The 14,933-nt window shown below is 32.8% G+C and overlaps 1 protein-coding gene across 1 annotated transcript in view; it reads right to left on the bottom strand.

The window, feature by feature from the left end:
* Positions 1–14,933, bottom strand: part of LOC122525228 (lymphocyte antigen 6D) — a 65,630-nt gene that overhangs the window by 28,955 nt on the left and 21,742 nt on the right. Inside the window, exon 3 of the mRNA XM_043647917.1 lies at positions 2,750–2,880. Within this exon, the coding sequence (XP_043503852.1) occupies positions 2,750–2,880 (131 nt within the window). The remainder of the gene's footprint in view (positions 1–2,749; positions 2,881–14,933) is intronic.

Genomic DNA, 14,933 nt, shown 5'->3' with positions numbered 1-14,933 from the left:
TCTTATGTTTCGATGAAAGATAAAGAAAAAAAAAGATAAAAGGTAAGGAAGAGAGAAAGCAAATTTCAAATTTACATCTCTCTCTCTCTCTCTCTCTTCCACACAATGCAGTAAATCATAAATTATGCTCTCTCTCTCTCTCTCAAATCGTTATCTTTTCTACGTTCTTTCTTCAAGAGAAAAACTACTCGCTACTGTATATTTATACAAAGTTTCTTTGCGCACTTGCTGCAGAATAATGAAGTACGAACGACGTTGTTTCCATTAGAATGATATTATTTATATGACTTTAAAAAGAAAGTTGATCCTCTTTCCTACATTTTTTTCCTTCTTCTTCTTCTCTCTCTCTTTTTCTACTTCTATTTCTCTTTCTCTTTCTTTCCTTTTTTCTTCACTTACTCTTTCCTTAAAAACAAAATGATAAAAAGGTTCCTTTTTTCTTTTTATTTCAAACAATAAATGAAATCTACACGGTAATGATTATGTTCATTTTAAATGTGTACTTTTCACGAATAAAATGATCTAATAGAGCAGGGAAATAAATTAGGGGTAATTATTGATATGACTTTAAGAAGAAAGTGTTGATCTTTTTTTCATTATTTTTCTTCTTTCCTCGCTCTCTCTATCTCTCTTTCTCTTTAAAACAAAACAAAAAATGGAAAGGGAGAAAGTTTGCCAAAGAAAGCTAAATTGTTCTCAAGAGACCGATAAAACAATTAACACAACTTCAATTTCTAAGTAAGATACAAAATACTTGGATTCTTATTACAATTCTCTAAACTTCATTTTTTACGACGTAAAACACGAGTTTGCGTACTTGTGATTCGCATGGGGAAAAAAAAAAAGAAAAAGAAAAAAGATAAATAGAAAGAAAGAGGGAAAGGAGAGGAACGAGATCAAAAGATTTAATAAGCCAGATTACTTTTCTTCGGTGAAGTATTAGGCGCAAAATTTGAAGTAAATTTGAGGCTTTTTCTTTTTATATTTCGCGAAGAAAGTTCCGGGAAAATTCTTACTTCGTATAAAGTTCGTTCATTCATTTCCCTGCGGAGATATCTTACCTGTGATTGTATATAAAAATTTGCGTCGAATTTTAAATTGAATCTATCTATATATGTCTGTATGCGTTTGAAATAACTGATGATGAAAATACGGGAAGAGTAGGGAGGGGGAGGAGGAGGAGGAGGAGGAAGAGGAAGAGGAAGAGGGGAAGGGATAAAAAGGAAAAAGGATAAAATAGGAAAGATATATTATCTGTTGGGTTAACTCGAGTGTGTCCGTTTGATGTATGTATACCTTTTTACGAGATATACGAATCGTTATCGATTTTAAAAAGCACTCACGAGTTCAGATCAAAAGGCGATAAAAGGAAAACGGTATAAGGAATGTTATCTACATATGTATTGTATATATATATGTAAGTACATACATACGGAATGATAAAAGTGAGAAAGAAAATGAGGAAGAGAAATAAAGATAGAAAGAAAAAGCTCGGTTCGAAAAGTATATATACGAAACACGATCTAATTTAAAAGCTTTCGACATTAAACGTCAAAGACTAATGCAAGCAAGACTGACGGAAAAGAAGCGATGGGAAGGAAATGAAGGTAGTATTCTTAGTAAAATGTGTTATGCTTCTTTTCCTCCCTTCTAATTCACAGCGCAATATATCATATATATATTTATTTATTTATTTATTAGGTTGGGAAACTAGTTTTTTTCGTATTGCCCTCGATAAATGATAATATTAGTCATAACGTAACAGTCTCTCAAAATATTCGGAGAAGACTCGATACAAAATGTAATAAAAAAAAAAAAGAAATGAAAATGAAAAAGAACTTGTTTCATTTTTGCATTGAAATACGAAGAAATTTTGTTCCCAAATCGATATATGGTATAAGAGCTTCGAGAAATACGATATGACGTTTTTAAAATATTGAATTGGTCAGGTGGATAAAATTTCGTGGTAGAAGAGGAAGGAGAAAAAGGAAGAAGAAGAAGAAGATGATACGTGGAAATGTATTCTATTCGTAACACCCAGAAAATCGAACGGAGTTCGCGTAATGGTATTAAAAAAAAAAAAAAAAGAATAAAAAATAAAAAAAAAAAAAGCGAAGAGCATCGAGTTTTATTTTCTGTTTTTCTTTTTTTCTTTTTTTCTTTTTTTTGCTTCGAAGTCTGATTAACGGTTTAATAACCTACCTAAGCTTTTTTCATCCTATTGGCATTCACGTTTCGCGACCTGTTGCGATCCATTTACTACCCTGGCGAAAGAAAACGCGAGAAGTGTGCCGAGTAGGAAGCCGCCGCCGCCGCCGCGTTTATTCGCAAACAAAAATGTTAAGTGGAAAGTGTTATCATTCGAATACCAAAAAGACGACGACGATGATGACGACGAACAAGTTTCGTGTTATGTTTTTAAAATGAAAAACCTTAGCCTTTACGCATTTTCACCAACATAAGGGATTTTCATTTTCTCTTTTCGATATTTTTATGATATTGTAAAGTAAAGTTCACATTTTTCAAAAATATCTTCTCATATACGTCATATATAAATAACAAAAAAAATCGGAAAACACCAAAGAAACGAGAAATAAAATTTAAAAGGAAAAAGAAAGAAAATTACTATAAAAATCAAAAACATTCTATCTTGTTCTAAATCATAATAATGATCGCAAGATATCGATTAAACTTTCTCATATATTGATAATAATTATTGTTTAATTTAACGAAAACGTTTTCAACTTACGATGCACCATTCGGAATTCGGTGGACAATCCTTCAAATCCATATGAGCGGTAAAATTAATGCAAGGCGTGATACTTCCCACTCCCTCGTTGTATTGTCCACATTTGTAACATCTGATACCCTGCGCGACACCTGAAATATAATAAAAGAAGAAAACAAAATATTAGAGAGAGTGAGGTGCATGTGTTTAGGATCGGAGGATCGACTTTTATGTACGATGAACAAAAGAAAAAGAAAAAAAACTTTAATCATGGATAACGATTAATTATAAGTTTCCTACAGTTTGCCAGAAAAAAGTTTCAATTCTCTCGCGGAATTTAAACATTTAACTTTCGTCCTACGATAACTCCTAAATTTTTTTTTCGTCTACATAAAAAAGAAAGAAAAAAGAAGGAAAAAAAAAAAAAGAGTTTTTGTTCCATCCCTTACGGATTATATAACTTTTTTATTAATACCAGTTGGAATTATTCCCAGTGCGATTTTTCGATCATCGATAAAATAAAAAAATAAAAAGAAAGCATTTCTGTGACCTATTAAACTTTCTCCTTTTTTATTTTTGGAGACGATGTTTGTTTTTTGTTTTTAATTCAAAAGAAAATGACACAAAACGATTGGATCGTTGAGAACGTTAATAGTTAACACTTCGATTCAACGAATGACACTAATAAAATACCTTCTGATACGTTGTTTATAAATTGAACGAAAATTCGAAAAGTTATACAAAATATTTCATGCTTATCATCCGATCGAAATCAATAATTTTATTTGATTTTATTCTACGGGATAAAACCACTAATACAGAATTTATAAAAGTAGTCAAATACAAATAGAGATAGTTACAGATAATTTGGACAATGTTTTATAGATGATATAGACTGATTGAATAAATCTATACACCAATAAAAATAATTTACATTTCGAGACATTCTATTAGTACAATTAAAGTAGCCATAGAAAGTGTGATGAGTTTCGATACATAGCGATACATCATAGTTTTATAATAAAGTAAATATATCAACACGTTTTAAGGATTCCCTCGAAACAAATATCATTTTTTCTAATCGTTCTTTTCTTACAAAGTATCATGAAAAAAAAAAAAGAAGAAGAAAATATTGTGCATGAGAATCTAATCGAGTTTATTTTTTCAAATTATGTCTGAATAACATTTAGTCGATTAACACTTTTTTTTTAATAATTAATTAAAGAATCTAAACAAGAAAATTGGCTTATCGATAATGAGAGAAATGCGGTATAAGTGAAAGAGAAAGAGAAAAACAAAACAAATGTTAAACTCTTAATTATTCTTGTAAATTCGAACGAAACGGACAAAACTTGGACGTTGGTTTAAGTTGGCGGGGGTTTTCCCTCCGACTAGAAGTAGCAGAGAAAACCTTTTGGAAACTCATTCCACGAGCTAGCTCATCCAGAGGCTCGTTTTGAACTCGTTTTGAACTCGTTTTGAACTCGTTTCCGAACTCGTTCTGGGACTCTTCTATACGACGACGCTCTCATTCGCCGAACGTTTAAGCATACTGACTTGCGCGCACACACACACGCATATTACTAAAAGAAGAGAGACAAGCAAGCAGTAGTGGTGTCTGTCTGCTTGATCTTCGAAAAGTTTTATCCTCGACAATTTCTCCCTTTTCGTCGAATTAAATTCTTTAACGATTCGAAAAGAGAATCATTTGCTCGCCGAGATTTTAATTAGTATTACTACTTCGTGTTAATTAACCATCTCTTCTTCGACGAAAATGAAGACGATTCTTCTCCTATTTTTCCTTTTTTTATTTATTAATTAAATAATTATCGATTTTAAAACTTTATGGTAATTGAATATATTATTATTTACATATTGTAATTTAATGGATTTATTTATTCATTTATTTTCATGGAAAACATCTATATACGCAATATAATATATATATATATATATTAATAATGAATTGTATGAAATTAATTTCATGAAACCTATCAGTCATTACTGATAGTTCAATCCAATAAATCATTGTTGAATAATTTATCCTCCTAGTTATACATATGCAATAGTCTTTATAATTTAATGACGCACGTGGAAGGTATTCTGGTATTACCGATCCAATGGATTAAACGTAATAGTTCGGATGTTTGAAAAGAGATCATGAAAAATGGAGTTTTTGTAAGGATAGAAAAAAGATAAAAAGAAGAATATCGAATAAAATCTCGCAATCGGTTGATCCTTATGACGAAAAGAGTCCTAGCTCCTTTTTCATAAAGTAAGAGGACATTTCAAAAACAATTTCAACTTCGATGTTCTTCGAGGAGATGTCGAAAAGTATGAAAGGTAAAAAAGAAACTAAAGCAAAGAAATAGAAAGAGAGAAGGTTCGTGTCTTTTTCGAAGGGATAGGTAAAACCATAAGTAAATTCATGTCTGCTTTCATCGACCACGACAGATCCCAACGGCCATAAATGGAAACTTTCCTATTGGCGACAACCTCGTCGTCTCCTAACCGAATCAAACTATTACACAACTTGAGAAACATCAGACAGAAATAACGGTGAAGAGAAGGAAAAGGAAGGGAAAGATGAGAGGATGAGAAAAAAACAAATAAATAAAAATACAAAGGGAAAGTTATCGAAGGTCTCAACGAAGCTCTCTCTATCTTTGTAGCAAGAAATATCGGCTAATATAAGAGGCTTGCATTTCCCGTTTTCTTTACCACCCCTTAAATTACCACCCACCTAATTTCACGAAAATCCGTGCTAAAGTAAAAGAATTGTAACTTGAGGATTGCTTCGAGATAATTCGAAAAACAATTTATTATATATAATATACATGTATGTGTGGTTGGTAAAAATTAGAAATTTTCTTTTCCCCTAATAATGATAGAGAGAATAAAACATTATTAATAAATAAAATAAAATAAATTTGTTCTTCCTAAGAAAATATCTTCTTACGTTATTTATCTTTTAATCTATTTACCACCCACACCTCACCTTCTTCATCCCCCTTCTCCAAATTTCTATTCCACCATTCTACTCTATTTTTTCTCATCTCAACGTCGGCGTATATAATATCCCACCAAGTGGGAGTAAAAAAAAGAAAAACTTCGAGCCTTCTTCGCGCAAGCTGAATTTACAAAGCTCGATGTTGGAGAAAAGCAAAGGAGAGAGAGAGAGAGGATAGAAGAGGAAAGAAAGAAAGAAAGAAAGGAAGGAAGAGATAGAAGAAGGATGCCAGGTAACGTTGGCGATGGTTCGGTTCGATCGATATGGAGGTTTGACGTTTCTGGTTTTATTCACGCCGCGCGCACATTTTAAATTCTTTAAAAGCGGCATTCTCGCGGTTTAATGTAGAACTCGAATACGACGTTAACGAGCGAGTTGCAAGTTCGATATAAGTATGTGTATGTGTATGTATGTATGTATAAGAAGTTACTATTGATTTTTTGCACCAATGTATTTCCCTATACGTCGAATGTCGGCTCGACAGTCGACCGAACTTGAAACTTTGCCCCCGTGTAATTAGATTGCGAGGGTGTAAGGTGGGTGCGTGGGGGAGGGGGACTTTTTTAAATACGTTGATACAGAAAAGTTCGATCGAAAGTTTAAATCTCGGTGACAACTCGAATAAAATCGAATTAATTCGCGTGATTTTCTTTTAGACCAACGTTCCGCGCGATTCTGTAACCAGGAAAAAGGATAGAAATTTTCCTATGATAGTTCGTTCCACGATTACAGACAAAAGAATAGGAAAGAAAGAAAATAGGAGGGGGGAAGCTGCGGGCAATATTTCTCCCTGTGATATATCTTTTTCGTCTCTTCTATATAAATTAATTAAGTATCCGCGTTGAAAAGAATTTCGGGTAATTTTCATTAACATTCACCGCCGACACACGTTACCGGAGAATTTTTCTTTCTCCCTTTCTTTTCTCCCGTCTCGTTCGTTGTTTCATCTTTTTTTCCTTCTTTTTTTTTTCTTCCCTCCCGTTTACTCATTGAATCCGAACTAGCAAACGTTTCAGACTTTCATCGCACTTCAGAGAGACACGCACAGTCATCCTGTAGATTTTTTTCCTCCCCCTCCTCGTTTTTGTTTGACGGAACAAGTGCATGGAAAATATCTTCAATGTTAAACCTGTAAATTCCCAAATGTGTTTTAAGTTAATATCCCGTAATATTGTAATCACGTTATCCGTTAATGATAGAAAACACTTAGAAATGTTAACGGTATTGTTTATTTTTTTTTCTTTTCTTTTTTTTTTTCTTGTAAAAGCTTTGCCTCGTTCGTTGATTTAAGGCGCGTTTAATTAAAATAATGCGAACTAACGACGACGAGTCGTACGTTTCGAGAAGTATCATCGAAAAAGAAGATTTACAGAAGACAATGAGAGGATAAAAAGAAAATGGAGGTTAAAAAAAAAAAAAAAGAGGAAAGGGGGAACAAAATAAAGAGTAGAAAAAGAAAAAAATAGCTTTTTTTCAAGCTGTTTTATCGGCATTCCTAGTAAGTACAATTTCAGGTCTCTGATGTTTTCACCGTTTCGTGCTTTACTATTCCGAGGGATCGTAAATGCGAAGGTGGGGGAGTTGAAATTTACGTTCAAACAGGGAAAAGTATAGGGTAAACGTATCACATTTTCTTATACTTACGGAAATATGTAAAAGTGTAGTAAAAAGGAAAAAAAAAGAAAGTGAGAGAAAGAGAGAGAGAGAGAGAGAATAAAAAAGTCAGGAAAAGAAAGTTAGGATGTAGAAAAATGATGGAAAATTCACGAGGCATGAAACATAACTTCGAGAATAGTAATAGACGTAGGCTCATATGCATTGTAAAAAATAAAAAGGGGAAAAAAGTACGCGTACGTTTCAATATATGATCTTACTTTTTTTCAATGTAATAACAACGAGAGAGAATTTTGCGAGAACCGTTACTCGAGTAACTACTTGATAAACGACACTTGAAAAATTTTTAAGTGAACATAATTTTTCTTTCTATGGTATTCTTTATGTCTGTCGCATGAAATGAAGAAAAAATGCACGAATGTAGTTTTTTTTTTTTAATAACGGATATAAAATGTCCTATAAAAGTGTCCTACTAAAAAGAAAAAAAAAGAAAACATTTGCAAATTTATCAAGCGTGTCTAATTTTAATAAAACAATTTAAATTTAAGGATTGAAATAATAAACAAAGAAAAAAGAACTATTACGGACACGCGTCTATAAAGTTTTATAATTAACGACAAAGTTATTTAAACAGCATTATCTAAAGACAAATATAATCTTGAAAGTAAATAGTAGGCGTATATAGTAGCCTTGTCGTTGTTCGTAAACGTTTAGTTTGCCAAGTCTGTCATAAGCATATCCGTTCAGTTCTTAATGAACTCGATTTCGAAATGTTTCTTCGTTAAGTGAACTCGACAATAACGAAGAAGGAAGGAAGAGGATTATGATGATGACGATGACATCGGTCAGGAATCGTGTCCTCGAATTCTTGGATGGAAACTCCAAAGAATTTCAAAGCCCGTGGATTCTCCTTAACGGAATCTAACATAAGTGGCACCGACGTCACGGGAATTTCGTTAGCGAAGGAAGTCTGTTACGTTCTAGAGAGGAAAATCTCTCCTGTATCATAAAATCGTATGAGATAGTAAGGGAGAGATAGAAAGAGAGAGAGGGCAAGAGGAAAGGGGAAAAGTAGTTCACCGTTGAATGTACTCATGTTGGAACCGCTTGCACGGTATGGTATGGTATGGTGTGGTATGGTATTTACATAGGGTAAGTGGTTGAAAATATCTCGCAAGTAATTTCCACGAGATATCTTCCAAAATTTCATGCTTTTACTCTTTTCTCTTAATATCTATTAATCTAGATAATTGATTTTATTTTCAATTGATAGATATTTGATTCTAAAGAAACAACAAGCCGAATAAGATGAATATTTTCTTTGGATAGGATAAGATACAAACGTTAAGTTATGTTTTTATATTTTATAGGATCTCAAACGTGTGGGTATTTATTTAATAAATAATATTCGAAAATATATAATGTGAAATATATAACGTGAAATAAAATTCGTTAAAAAATATTTTTATAGGGTTTATTTTTTTTCAAAAAGATATTATTTTAGATTGTTAGTTTCGAATTGCGAACAATTTCGAATGCGACATTTTTCAATGTTCCAACATTTTTCCCTTCGTTTGATTATCGATCGAAAGAATTACACGCTCTAATACTTCGATATCGAACAAATATTGGAACGTCATATTAGGCGAGAGATATCACGGCAGAGTAAATTCGGGTGCTCGCGAGAAAAGAAGCAAATACAAGGGGAACAAAACTTTGTTCTTTCAATTCTCCAACTATTTTGCCTAGGTACAATTCGTCGTTTCTATCGAAATATTTCTACACCCCTCCCCCCTCCAATGTCCTTTCACATTCTCTTTGCTCTCGAATAATCGAAAGAAATAAAAAAAAAAAAACGCCAATGGAATGAGAAATTCTAAATAGTTGAACTTAAGTTTAAATCCAATTGGGAGAAATAAATTCTAACCATTCGTATTTAAGTAATTTTCGCGTTGCCTTACGACTATCGCATTATCACCGTTGAATAGTTTGACCTTATTGTTGTTCAGGTAAACAAAAAATATAAAAAAGAAAAACCAACCAAATATAAACCACACAATGTGATATATTTAATTGCGTGAGTTTCCTCGCGATAAATCATTAGTACTGGGCAGGATTCCACAAAAACGTCGAATTATTATCGTCATTCTGTTTTTCTCAAAACTTTCCTCCTCGAAGGTTTTCTCTTTTCGCGAAAAAAAGAGAAATAAATAAATAAAAAGAACAAACTACGAATATATATCCTCGAAACGTCTAACTAACGTAACCATTTAAGTACGTGTATATTTACGCAGAGAGATATATTTATTCGATAAATATCCTCGGACTTTTTTCCCAATTTATCAGCAACCTTATCCCGTGGATTAAACGAACGGTTAAAGCAACCAAGCCAATTTCTCTCGTTCGGAAGATTGTCCGTGGTTCTGCGGTGACCGGTTGATAGTTAAGACGGTTGTTTAAACGGTCCTTAACGTCACGACATTGTTTCGCTTTTATTGCATCCTTCTCTAAAAGATTCAACGGAAATTCGCTTGTATACCAATGTACCGAGTTTGTTCGATAAAACAAAGATATCCCTGACATGTAGTGAACGAACTCGTGAAACCGAACTCTGCTGATGCGAAAGTTCGGAATGAGGAATTGAAGCTTCTACGTTAACTTCTATACAGTCAGTTTTATCGATGACCTTGAAAACTTCAAGAGAAAGACAAAGGAGAAGTATTTGAAAGCGTCTTGAACGATAACGATAATGACGATGACGACTACGCGAAAAATGATGTCAAGAGAGAACAAAAGTGAGATAAATATTTGCATGCAATACGATTCGAGAATTTTCTTAAAAAATTGTCAAAAACGTAAGATGTAACGATGCAAAAATTAATACTAACCAATGTGTAATCTATACGTAAACGAATTTATTCGATAATTATGATAAATGACAATTAACATTTTTTCAGTCAAAAAAAAAAAAAGAAAAGAAAAAGAAACTTTTTGAAAACGTTATGAATTACTTGAAAAGAAAAATAATAGAAAGATTCTTTATGCGAGATCGATCGTTCCCACGGAGTTGGTTTAAGAGAACTTCGGGTATATAATATATTCTAAATTTAGCGATATATTTTTTCGACTACATTTACTTCCTTCCTTTCAATTCCATTGAAGAAATATAACCGACAAAATTATAGAGCTCGAACGTTGTTCTTGGCTTCCTATATTTCTTCTTTTACAATTTTCGATGTACATATGTATGAATATACTTTGATAAAAAAGAAAAAGGGCGAAAGGAAGAGAGAAAGAAAGAAAGAAAGAAAGAAGGCGAACAAGAGGGAATAGAGAAGGCAAAGTAATAAGTCCAGATAGGTAATTAGCTGGCTAAGCACTCGAGCAGACGTTTTAAAGAGTCCTCGAAGGAGAATGCGCACGTTGCATGAGTGTGCTATGGTGGTGGCTTGTGTTGAGAGCAGTTTTTAAAGAATAAAGAGACATAGCGAGAGACTACGATAGGAAAAATGGGGAAAGGTGAATAAAGAAATAGAAGAAGAAGAAGAAGAGAAAGGGAAACGAAGATGAAGACGAAGATGAAGATGAAGAAGAAGAAGAAGAAGAAGACGAAGGATGAAGAAAAAAAGTTGGCCTAAGGCCTGCTTCGTGACTAATCTCGATCTCGACTTTTTTCTTCTTCCCGAGGGCAGTATGTATGTGTTTGTGCGTGTATACATGTGAATACTAGTTGCCACTTCAATATCCCACGACATCATCTTCCTCAGATAGGGTCGACTGCCCTCTTCTCGCGTAAATACAAAGTGGGCTCGTTCGTCGTTCCCTTTCCCTTTCCCTTTTTCTCTTTTCTCTTTTCTCTTTTCCCTTTCTCTCTCTCTCTCTCTCTCTCTCTCATGGATCATGTCTGAATAGTACGTCGTTATTAATACATCCACTTGTAACTTTCTCGGTTTATCGTCAATAAGAGTATCCAGCAAAACATCTCAAACCGTACGATTGTTATCTTTCAATAAAATATTTCTTTCCTCGAAGTTTTACGGACCGTAATAAGTTTTATAGACTTGTATATATATATATATGTATGTATAATAATAACTATGGCAAGAAGTAACTTTGATAATCAAATGGAAGATATGAATGGTGGTGAAATATGGAAAAGATACTCGCGTGTTTGGACAATATACTATAATATATATAGTATATCTTCAATTAAAAGTCATTAATTAAAATTTATGCTAATCTAAGTCGTTGCTCGTCAAATTAATTTTTAATAGGGAAAAATCAAGTTTAGAAAATGTATGCTTTAACACATTATTATAGTTGCTTTTTATGGAATAACAGGTAGTAAATTAAAAAAAAGGAATTTTCTCATTAATAAATATGAAAATGCAATAAGTTACTTTTGACTTAACACACACACACACACACACAAATATATATATATATATATATATATATATATATATACGTAAATAGGTATACAATTTCGGTATATGTCAAAGTACATTGCGCGAGAACGCAGTAAAATACGCAGCTGCTTCCTCGCATAGTGCGCGCACGTAAGCGCATCTTGGTCTTCGGCATAGCGAGGTCACATAGCATCCCTGCATAGCGGTAATTGCGGTTGCATGGTGCTATGCGACTGCCTAGAAATCGTCCTCCCTATACGCACGCGTACATATACAAGAGAATGGATATCTATGTATCTTTATACATAAATGAATGTATATATATATATATACGTATATGCAAGCAATCAGATTCACGTGTATACGTATATGCATGTGATTGACTTGAACAGCAGTATCAGCATTAGACCATAGTAGACTCGGCATCCATCTAAGAATGGAATTCGACGTTATCGGGCACCTCCGAATCAACCCTCAGAAATCCATTGTTCGTGTCTGTAAGGATGATAAGAGTATTCCGAATATTTCGAAACTAAACGGATTTGAAGGATCGAAAGCACCCAGTGATGATGATAATAATATAAACCATAACAAGCTCGTTGAAATGGAGCTTATTCCTTATCACGATAACAAGTTATTCACCCCCCTATCGTATCTAGCCACTTGTATCATTTCTTTCTGATGAATTAATCAAGGTCAAGGATGTTGGAGTACGGATAAAATTATCTTAAAAATATATGTAAGTATGTATGAGTAGGATATTATTTTTTTTTCTTTTCTTTCCTTTTCATTTTCTTTTTCTTTCTTCTTATCGCGTATATATCCTATACTCTGTAGTAACAAGTACGAGGAGAGACTTGAAATTATATGAGAAATGATGATGATTATGATGAAAGGATTGAAATATAAAATAAAAACTTTTCGAGAAGCGAGGAAAGAAAATTTGAATAATATTGATTTGAGAATTTAGTTCGTTGTCAATCACGTTGTCGGAGTGGATGAAATTTTATTGTGAAAACTTGGCAGACACGAAACTATCGAGCTTTACGAAAGTTAGCTTTTCATGATAGTAAACAAAAAACGTTGTTAAGATAACTAGCTATTGTCATGTATGAGAATGATATACATATGTATATATATTTATATACTATATATAAAAGGGGGAAGAAAGAGGGTCCAGTTGAAGTGGTTGGGAAGGGTTTGGCCGGATGAGTCGAAGAGGGTTGAGACCTCAGCTGGCTTGGGCAAACTGACCCAGATAAGTGAATAGTGAATGCACTCTCTGCGCGTTCTATGCTTGGTTCCAGACTATGGCTTGAATTTGTCCGCACAAAACCCCTCATCCAGTCATCTCATTTGCTCTTCCACTGACGAACGACAATATGCGGCTTTTAGACTAGGGCTTTTCCCTGATAGCGACTCTTCTATTCCATACGAGAAAAAGAAAGAAAGAGAGAGAGAGAGGAATTCCACTATTCTATCGTTAAATCTTTGATTTACCAAAGAATTGAAATTCAATTTTAACGGTTACATTTACAATTGTAATTTTACGAATGAGAATGAAAATAAAAATATTGTTCAAACGTTTAAATTAAGATTCAAACTTGATTGTTTGTTCTATTTTATTTTATCCGAAAGTAAATTATGATAAACGCGAATTATACACATCTGTAATTAAGATATTATATTACGATGATAGTAATTTTTCTAGATCGTTAATTGACATTATAGGAAAATTGTAGCATTTCTTGAATTAGCAAAGATCGTAAAAAGATTTGATTAATGAGTAGTATAGCGACAGTCTCGGAATTCATTGTCGAATTTATAACCGTGAAATTGTTAATCGCGAGTAACGTGCAATTATATATTATACCGAAGGAATTTAAATCTTCGTTAAAACGTAGTCGGTTCTTCTTAACGATTTATCATTAAATTACGTCATGGAAAAAGAAAATCGTAAAGGTAGTCTCTCGTTTGTGAGATTTCTTTCTTAACATTTCACTGTAAGTTGACATTTATAGTATGATTTATAAGTTTCTCGAATCGTTTGTACTTAAATCGGAAAATGAAAATTCTTAATAGGTTGGTATTAATAATTTTAATCTAACGACGATGTAATTAAAAGATTTACATTTATGAAAAAAACTCACGTCGAGTATTCGTTTTTACGTGAAACTTTCCTCACGAATGAAAGAAATGAATAAATCATTTTTGAACGTGCCTAAGCAGCGTATAATATATCACGTGAGATATTTTCTCTCTCTCTCTCTCTCTCCCTTTCTCGTCTTGCCCTCGACCGACTGTGATATCTGCTTGCTCGAAATAAAAAAGAAAAAATATAATTCAACGTTTGACAATAAATCGTAAAAGTTGCAATTTTTCCATACAATTTGATCTTTTCATTATTCTAGTAATTTTATTTTATACTCTCAAAGAAAAGATCATCCAACGATAAAACGGGACCCATTAAATTTATCGAATAATAATAAAACTATTTACGACGTTATATTCTATCAATTTGAAAATTGATATATTTTTCTTCCCTTTTATCGAAGACCGTACGATAACTACTTTTTGAAAATAATTTAAAGGAATATTAATTGAACTATATTCTCGAATCGTTTTATAATAATAAATCGAAAAGTTATTATAAGTAAAATATTCTTCTATATCTCTCGAAGATAATTTCAGAAAATATTGCTCTCGTAATAATATTTTATTCGATCGTTTTTTTTTTTATAATATATAAATCGAGCGAATTGAAAAGATCTATAAGATAGAATCGTAAAAATGAAGATAATCGTGATAGGATTGTATGCATTTGCAGGAATTTGATTGAATTACTTTATATCTACGTAACGACGATCACGTGTAACTCATATGTATATAAAAGGATCTTTTCCCACGTTTTATACGAGCGTATGTTATACGTATATATATATTTACATATGGGTTGGAGGAATAAAAAAAAAGTAAAAGCAAAAAAGTAGAAAAATAAAAGGAGCAAGGAGGTATGTGAAAGACGAGTTAGATCGTTCAAAGTCGGAAGAGGATTCTATGGTAGACGGTAGTACAACATAGTCGAGGCCGTTGGGAGAAATCCGTTTGATCTCCGATTTCAAGATGCACCGGAGACATTCACGAGCCAGTTGGAATCGAGAAGCCTGAAGAA

This window comes from Polistes fuscatus, unplaced genomic scaffold (genome assembly GCF_010416935.1).
Source record: "Polistes fuscatus isolate 324 unplaced genomic scaffold, CU_Pfus_HIC Scaffold8, whole genome shotgun sequence".
NCBI lineage: Eukaryota > Metazoa > Arthropoda > Insecta > Hymenoptera > Vespidae > Polistes > Polistes fuscatus.
This window is presented reverse-complemented; position numbering and strand designations above follow the sequence as displayed.